The sequence below is a fragment of the Montipora foliosa genome, chromosome 6 (assembly GCF_036669935.1).
Source record: "Montipora foliosa isolate CH-2021 chromosome 6, ASM3666993v2, whole genome shotgun sequence".
In the NCBI taxonomy this organism is placed as follows: domain Eukaryota; kingdom Metazoa; phylum Cnidaria; class Anthozoa; order Scleractinia; family Acroporidae; genus Montipora; species Montipora foliosa.
In genome coordinates this window covers 44994959-45004958 of record NC_090874.1, presented here as the reverse complement: position 1 = coordinate 45004958, position 10000 = coordinate 44994959, and the positions used below count along the sequence as shown (strand labels likewise).

General features: G+C 41.4%; 3 protein-coding genes across 3 annotated transcripts in view; 1 reads left to right on the top strand and 2 right to left on the bottom strand.

Moving 5' to 3' along the window:
• The window catches only part of LOC138007483 (uncharacterized), a 9501-nt gene extending 9442 nt beyond the window's left edge, over positions 1-59 (bottom strand). Inside the window, exon 1 of the mRNA XM_068854433.1 lies at positions 1-59. This exon is cut by the window's left edge and continues 46 nt beyond it. Coding sequence (XP_068710534.1) covers positions 1-20 — 20 coding nt within the window. The 5' untranslated portion in view covers positions 21-59.
• Positions 60-1280: 1221 nt separating this feature from the next.
• On the top strand, positions 1281-5945 carry LOC138004883 (pantetheinase-like). The gene is made up of 3 exons (XM_068851185.1): positions 1281-1400; positions 2919-3154; positions 4360-5945. The coding sequence occupies exons 2-3, from the start codon at positions 2942-2944 to the stop codon at positions 5707-5709; spliced, it is 1563 nt and encodes a 520-aa protein (XP_068707286.1). The 5' UTR covers positions 1281-1400; positions 2919-2941; the 3' UTR covers positions 5710-5945.
• Positions 5946-8981: 3036 nt separating this feature from the next.
• The window catches only part of LOC138007479 (serine/threonine-protein phosphatase 6 regulatory subunit 3-like), a 36884-nt gene continuing 35865 nt past the window's right edge, over positions 8982-10000 (bottom strand). Inside the window, exon 31 of the mRNA XM_068854428.1 lies at positions 8982-9836. Coding sequence (XP_068710529.1) covers positions 9779-9836 — 58 coding nt within the window. The 3' untranslated portion in view covers positions 8982-9778. The remainder of the gene's footprint in view (positions 9837-10000) is intronic.

Sequence of the window (10000 nt, the reverse complement as noted above, 5' to 3'; positions counted from 1 at the left end):
TCTACATCTCTCTGGCTCATGTTTTTCCTCCCTTCTTCTCGTTTTCAGAACTCATACCCAGTCCTAACTCTGAATCATGTCACCCATCGTGAGCCTCCCATTCGCCACGCGTTCCTCCCCCATGAGCGTCTGCTGAAACGAGCCGGACCAATCCAACGGACTTTCAGATTCTGGACGTGTACTTCAGACAGTGAGAAAACTTTGAGACAACTGCAAGAAGATGGGCTTCGAGTGTTGGGCATTTAAAATCGCTGACTTAAATTCTTATCAAAGAGAAACTGGAGCGTATAATTTCATGTTTTGGCTTAGATGTTTGCGGCTCTTCACAGAATGAGTACGGTAGAATTCGTACGGTTGAAACATTCTGCTCCTGTGCGATTTAAACCTATTTGTGGCGTTCGCTTGGAATTGATACCATATCTACATTTCTTTCCGCGCTATTTCAGTGGAGTCGTTTCGTTTGAATAACCCCATTTCTTGTAGTCCTTAGGTTGAAATGATTTACATTGTAAGGTTCGCTTTATTTTTCAAATCGAAGAAACACTGAGTTCGAACGATCGGTTCGCAACACAAAAACATTAAATCAATTTTTAGAGACTATCATCGCCAAAGCAGCCTGAAAAGCTTAAACGTAATGTATTTTTTTCTCAAGCTTTCTTTTCGCTACTGTCTTAGTTGCGTTCACTGCGCTTGAAGGTAATGGTTCCCGTGCAGTTCAAGTCAACTACACAGTTCAACAGTTCAAATACAATCTCATTACTTCACAGTGCGACGCACCTTACCGTGGCCACCTAACAAAGTTTTGTACAAATTAAATTGTCCGCCAACCAGGGTGAGTGAATTTGATTGACAGTCACGCTTCCTTGCAAAGCTTGCACAGTTGTAAGTTGAACACCTTTGCATGGGTTGTTGAGTTGACGTACGGTATTTACACGTAGTCGTCAAATATGAAAGTTTGTTGGGTGGCCACGGTAAGGCGCGTTGCACAGTAATATTTCCACGGCGCTTTTAATTTTAATTATATACCCTAATTTTAATTATATACCCTTGCTAAGAAATCACATTTTGACTCGCCAGAGTGCAAATGCATAACCCACCAAGGAAACAAAATTAATGTTTCTGAGGAATATTTTGAAAAGGTTTCGTCCTTTTCATGATTCATCCAAAGAAGAAGTTGACGCGGGTGATCTACAAAGCGCTGATTGGTTCCTCAGTAACCCCAACGTGATTTCTTAACAAAGGGAAAGGAATGTGCGGCTCGTTTCAGCAGACGCTCGTGGGAGAGGAACGCGTGACGAATCCCTAAGAGTGTCTGCGTAGGAGTTGCATTGGTGCAAGTTGACACCGCTGTCTCGTCTGGGTATTATAGCGACTTCACCCAATAGTGGATAGCTCGATAGGTAAGCCCATGGCCCTCTGTATTGTAATATACCTTCGTTAATATTCCTTGCAGACCATGTTGCAGTATATGTCGTAACAGAACTTCACTTTTTGTGAATTAGTAACGACTTTGTTATCATTCTGCGACGTTCTCTGAAGAATGAGTCAGAGAATACAATATATGTTCTTGATAGAAGCAGACATGTAAAGAATTTTAAGAAAACGACGAGACCTTTGATTTTAAAAAACATGTTTCGACAGCAACTCATCCTCAAAGCCATGGAAGCTGAATTTATAATAATAGAAAAATAGTAGCAACGGAATGAAGTATGGCGCTATACTTTCTGTTGTTACTATTTTTAACATTCGCATTTTCTATTTATTATAAATTCAGCTTCCATCGCTTTGTATTCTGACTAACTGAGGATGGCAGAAGTTTCTGTCGAAACATGTTTTATAAACTCAAAGGTTTCGTCGTTTTCTTAAACAATATATGTTGTTCTTATGCAAATGAGGGGCAGAGTACTTTAAGCTAAAACCTCTTCTAGCTTCGCTTAGTTGTTGAAAAAATCTATTGTGAAATAAGGATGAGATTGAATCCATCTTGAAGAATTTGCCTTGCTAATATTTCAATCATTTGTTCAATGCCAAGAATGACCTAACAGTCTTCGTGATACTCTGGTTTTGTCCAACGCTATGAAAGGTGTTGTATCTCCTCAAGTAGCACTCAAAATATTTGAAATGATCGCATCATTTTAACACTGGAAATGTTACACTTCCGAGCATGACCTGATCCGGAAATCATATGACATTATGACTATTTTGAGGGAATCTGTTTATCAAATCGATCTTGTTTGTGGAAAATACGAACTTCAATCGACGAAGGGTCCACGGAGCTTTTAAGAAATTAAATACTTTATATGCTATTTACAAGGTAATTTTTGTAAAATTTAAAATGTTAAACAACCAAACGTTTTCGGCTGTTTGCCATCATCAGGGGCAAACAGCCGAAAACCATTTTAAATTTTGCAAAAATTACCTTGTAAATAGCATATTTTACCTAAGCGAACATTATGGACACCATAAATACTTCATAATAAAATAAAGAAATTTGAAATTATGTGCGTTTCTTTGGGATGATCCGAAAAAGGAGCATTGATCCAAGCTCACTTGGAGCACGGATCCACTCTGGGAAAGATCACTTGGATCAATGATCCTTTTTTGGATAATCCCAAAGAAACGCACCCTTTAGGCCGGTTTTAAACGTCGCATTTTACATGTGCCGAATCTAATGCAAATTAGCGAAAACAATAGATTTTTCTCATTTGCATGAGATTAGGCACATGTAAAATGCGACGTTTAAAACGGGCCTTAGTAATAATTCATCGCCCGACTTTTGCTTCATTTTATTTTTGCCCTTTCATCTGCCCCTTATCTGACTTAAACAGGATAGTGGCTCGGGGATAACAAGATTTCAGCCGTAAATACTTCCTTGTTAAATGAGAGTCGTCTTCTCTAAAGAGTGTTCTTTTTTTCAGTCTTTTTGCAGAGAATCATAAGCATGCAGTTTCTTCAGCCCGTGACGTTTCTGCTACTTGTCACGAATGTGGCATCGATTTCTCCAAGTGGCTCGGAATTTCTTGCAGCTGTGTACGAGCATGCTTTCTTACGCGAGGAAAATAGAACCGCTGTACTCCCACAACAAGAGGCTGTAAGGCTTGTCATGCGGAACATGGATGTCTATGAAGAGCAGATGAAGATTGCCAAACAACAGGTATTCCAGTGACACCGTTCACCATATACATATTCATTACGAGCTGGAACTTTCAAATCATCTTAAGAATATAGAGCATCTCCGTTCGCGGAAAAAGGCCGGATAAGTATGCGGAATGGCATGATGTGATTCTACAAACTCGTGTCATTCTTGATATTCCTACCTTCCTCTGCACCCACATACACACACAGCAGCTCCTCCTTTGACCCCTAACGTTTATTTTAAATTGTCTCACCATCCGACTCAGGGCCCGGTTGTTCAAAAGCCGGTTAACGCTAATCCCGGATTAAAAATTTCTCTACTCTCAAATGCTGTTCAACGCTGATATTTGGCAAAACTTTACATTAGAAGAAGTCAATCTTGAAAAACAAAACTAAGCAAGAGAAACTTTCACCAACTGAAAGTTGAAAACATGAAACAAAAGTTTACGCTAATCCTGGATGAAGTTAATCGGCTTTCAAACATCGCGCACCGGTGGCTCAGTTGGTTGAGCACCGGGCTGTTACGCGGCAGGTCGTGAGTTCATCTCCGGCCGGACCAACACTCAGGGTCTTTAAAAAACTGAGGAGAGAGTGCTGCCCTTGTAGTTACATCTGCAAATGGTTAGACTCTCTAGTCTTCTCGGATATGGACGATAAGCCGGAGGTCCCGTCTCACAACCCTTCAATGTTCATAATCCTGTGGGACGTAAATGAACCCGCACACTTGTCGTAAAGAGTAGGGCATATAGTTCCAGGTGTTGTGGCCTGTCTTATGTGGTGTATCATGGTTGGGAAGCTACTCTAAAAAAATCCGAGGGTAAATAAAGATATATATGATATATGGCCTAGGTGAATTTGTGATCAAAGGTCACTCAAGGTCTTGATCAACGTGAATTCAATAGTCATGTTTCTTGCAACTTGTGCCACTCTCGATGAGCACAAAGTAACATTTCTTTAGCTGAAACCTTAACATTGCAACATGAATTGCAAGGAAGGAGATGTCCCACCGAGGAACGTTTGAGAAAAAAAATCCGCGTTGCCGAAGAACGAGAATAAAAGATGTTTGTGTCAGCGTCTCTTTTATTGCACATTTTTTGTTGCAACGTGTCTCACAAAATTGCAAGACACTTGGTACGAACTATTGCCGCCCTTGTCACACTACATCCTTAATATGTCGGTGTAATTTTGACTCCATTTTTGACGTTTTTTTTTTTTAATGTACAGAATGTCAGTATCATCGTTTTTCCCGAATATGGCTTGACCGGCTTTGGGTATACGCGCGATTCCTTCAGACCTTTCCTCGAAGACATCCCAGATCCAAAAATGATTGACTGGAATGCGTGTCAAGACTCGGAGGCAAGAATTGGCACTCCCATCCTGCACCGTCTTAGCTGCCTTGCAAAAACCTACAAAATGTACCTCGTTATCAACATGGGAGACATTAAAGTTTGTAAAAGAAGCATTGACCCATATTGTCCAGCCGATGGCCGATACCAGTACAACACAAACGTCGTGTTCGACGATAAAGGAAACCTTGTGGCCAGGTATCACAAGCAACACCCTTTTTTGAACGAAATGAAGGTTGTAAATCGTCCACGCAAACCTGAATATATTACCTTCGAGACACCTTTCGGTAAATTTGGAACATTCATATGTTTTGATGTCCTCTTTCACGATCCAGCTGTACCCCTTGTGACCAAGTATGATATTGATCACGTGGTCTTTCCCACAGCCTGGTTTGATGTGCTTCCGCTTTTTGCATCTATCGGATTCCACAGTTCGTGGGCTCGTGGAATGAATGTCAATTTTCTTGGGGCCAACACCCACTTTCCAGCTTTCTTAAACACGGGCAGTGGAATCTATAGTCCCTCTGGCGCTAAGAAATACTACCGAAGCTTGGCTTCCAATGGTTCTCTTTCCATCGCCAGTATTTCAAAAAAGCCAAAAAGAAATCTACATAATACGACAGCGTCCAACCCTGAAAAGAGACAACCTGTAAAGGTCTATGAAGATTCATTCTATTCCGATTTGTTTGGAGATCTCTTCCTTTTCAAAGAGCTGGTAAAGGCAGAAGATACACTGGATGTCTGCTATAATGGTAGTGAAATATGTTGTTCTCTTACATACAAGATTGCTGACAAACTCTCTCACGAGATGTACGCCCTTGGAGTCTTCGACGGTCTTCACACCAAAGAAGGTCAATACTATTTGCGAATATGCACCCTTATCAAATGTCTTGGATCCAGTCGTGACTCGTGTGGCAAACGCGTGTACAATGCCAGCACGATATTCGACCATTTCACGTTGCGAGGCCAGCTCAACACGTCATATGTGTATCCACAGGTAGTAGCTGATGGCGTGACCCTTCTGCCTGGAGAGTGGGACAACAACTTGCCAGTTACGCATCTGAAGAGCAAAAAACGGCTGACGAAGGGACTGTTAACCGCTACACTTTTTGGACGAGTCTATGATCTAGACCGGCATTATATTGAATCATCTGCACCATGGCAAGAACCCCCGGGTCATCTCTTCTTCATTTGCATGCTGGCCGCGAAGGCTTATTTGCAGATATAATGAAGTAACAGTCGCTGTTAAAGAGTTCCTTTGGGGAGCGAAACTTACCTCTGTTGGCACAACCAAAAGAATACCCGTTGATCTAATCAGTAAATTAAATTGGGAAGGTTAAGTCAAGGTTGGATTGTTTGATTTGGGGTATGATTTTTTGACTATTTCTTTCAGCGTGTGTAGGGTTATATGTTGCAAAATATATCGAATGTGAATCGGGATGTTATTAAAGAGCTTTAATCGAACCATCTATGCTTCGCAACTTAGTTAGCGGGGTTTCTCTCGTGTGTAGGCATTCCTTTGGCTCGTGAACGTATGACAAGACCTCGATGGTCTCCTTCAGAGGACTTACTCTTGATGCATGTGGTTAATACCTGGATACGCTGACGGTCTAGGACCGCAGTTCGCCTTACAATTTTAGAGTCACCCGATTGCCTTGGCAATGATCTGCACCTTTAAAGGGAACCTCCACTAAAACAACAAAATAGCTTTAAACCACAGAACATAATGTTTACAATTGGATTTGCTCAATCTTTTTCCAATGAAAGCGTTTGTATTCGAGAAAAATAAATTCCAAAAACGCTTATTTTGGTTTTCAAATTTCCCGGGCGCCGCCATCTTGAATAATTGTAACGTAACTTGGTTGCTCTATTGTTCCAGAACAATCGCTCTTTGTATCAGAACAATAGAGCAACCAAGTTACGTCACAATTATTCAAGATGGCTGCGCCCATGAAATTTGAAAGCCAAATAAGCGTTTTTGGAATTTATTTTTCTCGAATACAAACGTTTTCATTGGAAAAAGATTGAGCAATTCCAATTGTAAACATTATGTTCTTTGGTTTAAAGCTATTTTGTTGTTTTAGTGGAGGTTCCCTTTAAGTGGACCGAGTTTCGAGTAATCCCGCAGCTATTTTTTCATTGGTCCCTACTACCTACAGCGGGCTCGTTGAAGTTCCAGGGTCTCTCGGAGTTTTTGTTGATCTCAACCTCAACCTGAATGGAGGGTTCTTCTCCGGGTTTCCGGTTTTCGTACCTCATCTGCTTTTTATATACAGGGACCAAAAAGCGACTGCTACGAGGGCGTTGAGCTGAGCCCCTCGAAAGTCATTCCCTAAGAGACTGCAAAGAAGGGTCATTAGGTGGTGCTAGGGCCAGTTCTGTTTTAGTCCAACTGTTCTGGGGCCCGTTTCTCGAGAGTCCCAAAACTTTTCGGGCCTTTTGCGGGAACCAAAATTTCTGTTGTATATAAGTCATCAAACTTCACAATCATTTTGCTCTTTGTTGTCTTAAAAACATGTTAAAAGACCAGCGTATGGCAGTGATGTCAATTTCGTAAATAGCCTTTCGGGCCCGAAACGTTTCCGGGGTTTTAGAGAAACGAGCGCCTGGATGGAGTGTGACCTAGTACTTCGGGCGCTCGACTTGCATTCCGAAAAGTCCAGATTTCATACTGAGTTTTTTTTACAACCGAATTGCTCTAATTAAAGCGCGACGGACAAAAGAGCAAAGTGGAGCAACTGCCCAATACCCTGACACCTCCAACTACTTTGCTTATCATCAAAGTACGTGAATGACACCGAGCTAGAGTGATTACTTCACGAACAAAGAATCCTGCCAAAAACCAGAACTGCTTGAGAATCCGCTGCCTCTTTTATGATATAAATAGTTTTCATCACTGTCATGTTAACAAGCTAGGGCCCCGAGTGACTAAAACTGGCACTAGATGATGGTACAATGATGGTACCATCCTGGTCAAACGAACAACTTGGGAACAATTGAGGAGCGAGACAGAAGAACTGGGGGACGAGCGAGTCTCCTCGGCTCGCTTCGCTCTCCAATCTTCTCTAGCAGGGAACCTACAATCCTGGTCAAAACTGTTGCGACAATTCTCGCTTTTCCCCCTTGCCCCATTTCACGATCTACGAAATCAAGATTTCATCGATCGCTCGAATGTTTCCATATTGTCTGAGGGACATGGGGGCGCGAAAAAGGCAGAAAGAAGAACGCGCGTTGCTCAAATGACGACGGAAGCCCGTACAGCAAAGTCTCTACTTTTCGCCCAAATTTGACAAGGGTCCTAAAGTCTTTTGACCCGGAATGTAGTTCCAGTTTGGATGGGATTCTTAACTCAGGATCTTCAATTGTTCCGTTGTCTTAGAAACGGGTCGACACAAAAAACCATTGGCGTTGAGCAGACCCTCACCCAAAATGTCATACACGCACGTTTGCGAATGGCCCATGCCTTAAAAGCGGAAATTTTTCAAATTTGGCGGTCAACAATGAAGACCCTGGAAACGAGGTTGCTCTCATTGACGCTCCAGCGCTCCATCACTACGAAAAAGGGAAGGCAGGGCCTGAAGTGTTGCGCTTGTTTCCGAACGGATTTCAGCAATAGAAACAAGATAGCCTGTCGTGGAGTGGGCCTCGTGTTACAAAAGTAAAATATCCAATGAAGAACTGGTACATGAAGGTAATGATAAAATTATGCAAGTGCATGATTATGATTCTCTTCAGATACCTTGACCGTGATTGGATTAGAATCTTCCTTTACTGTCCGCGTAACCTTGTGGTTGTGAGCCGTAGAAACTATAACAAGTCCTTAGGATACTTCTCCTTCGCAAGGAGAGTCAAGCAAAGGCCCTTTTACTTCCCACCAACCCGCTTCCCTCTCTCTCGCTCTTCCGCGCTACCTCCCCCTAAAATCTTTGATTGCATCTGACGTCACGTCATGTTGACGTCATGTTGGTGGAAAGAACAACAGCAAAAAAGTCTTTTGGGAATTTGACTCTATTATTATGCAAAACGTGAGCTACATTTTTCTATTGTTTTGGCACCAAGATGGCCGTCTTATCACGTGAGTGCAATCAAAGGATACTCGGGGTCATCGTTGCTTAAATTCAGACAGACAGAAAGTCACCAGGGAAGGGATTTTTATAGTCTGAGACGGTGCAGCTTTGTTAACAGGATGAAATGAGCGATAAAACAGTTCCATAATGAAGAAACAAAAAACGAAATTTCATACACCAGGCTCAGTTATTCAAGCAGTGAATTATTTTCATGCATGGAATTTCCATTGTTAATAAATCTCTTCACGTACACTTCGATGTCACGCCCCTTTATCCCCAGATTGTGCTAGTGTGAAGCTCGAGTCTTGCACTAGTAACATCACGATATGATTTGCATTCCTCTTTAAAAAAGTGAATAAGTTTTGTGGTGTCTTTTCAGAAATGGACACGTGCATCTCACGAGCTCAGACGTGGAAGAAACACGGAAACGATAGAAATTTTTGCTAGTTTTTAATAGCGCGCCATAAAAGTAAACCTGTCGTAAGAATTTTGCTTCAGGTTTCCACGTAGAATATATCATCTATCACTTATCACATAACAGGCAATTTTCACGATAGCGTCATTTGACTACAACTACCAGAATTCAGTTTTTTTTTTCTTTTCTTATTTAAATTTTGTATTCCCATCAGGGTCAAAAAAACAATAGCTCTAATTAGAATGAGACAAGCAAAAGCTGTAGGATTCTGGTACTTGTAGTCAAATGGCGTCATCGTGCAAAAGTCCTATTGTCATAAATTCCCCTTCGCGAATGTGCTCACAAAATGCCGTTCCATTTCAAAAGAATCTGATATCTTTTGTAACAAAACAAATGGTATGCTCAAGCTTCGATTGAACTCTGCTGATGTGGCAGTAGCATTTGTAAGAATCCCTCTAGATACATTGACCTGGCCACATCTTAACGAAAAAAAGTTATCTTGAACAACCGAGCCATCGAATTACTAGCTCAAAAGAAAAAAGTTATTAGGAGTTGCCATATTGGTACACCGCTAAAAACCAACACTATCCCCAAGTGTTTAATCAGATACAGTGTGATTATTAAGAAATTGTTCACATGTACAAAGACGTCCTAGAATAGTGATTTAAGTAATCTACTCTAGCTGGATCGTTTGAATGTTACGCTAAGTGTACGAGTGGTCCACTCTTAGTAGACCAAACCATTATTAAAATATCTTACAGTCTGCCATCTACAAACATACAAAAATTATCACGGTTACAAATACAGAACTCAGCCTAGACTGGACCATTCACCAAGCTAGTCTGAGATCCCGCCAACTCCCTTAGAGGAGACCTGAAACGGAAATTACATAAACTGTCAAATCATGTCACTTGCGATAATCCAAAAAAATAAAAAAAAATTACCGTCCGGAAGCAGAGATATAAACGAGTGAAGTTGCAAAATCAGGAGAAATGAGGGGGCTACAACATCAGCATTTACGCATGCGTCTCCCGCTC

What these genes read in the sequence shown, in the direction of transcription:
- LOC138004883 (XM_068851185.1), top strand. Translation starts at nt 2,942, where the DNA reads ATGCAGTTTCTTCAGCCCGTGACGTTTCTGCTACTTGTCACGAATGTG. An exon ending in TGAAGATTGCCAAACAACAG is followed by an intron (nt 3,155 to 4,359) that starts GTATTCCAGTGA and finishes TTTAATGTACAG; the next exon opens with AATGTCAGTATCATCGTTTT.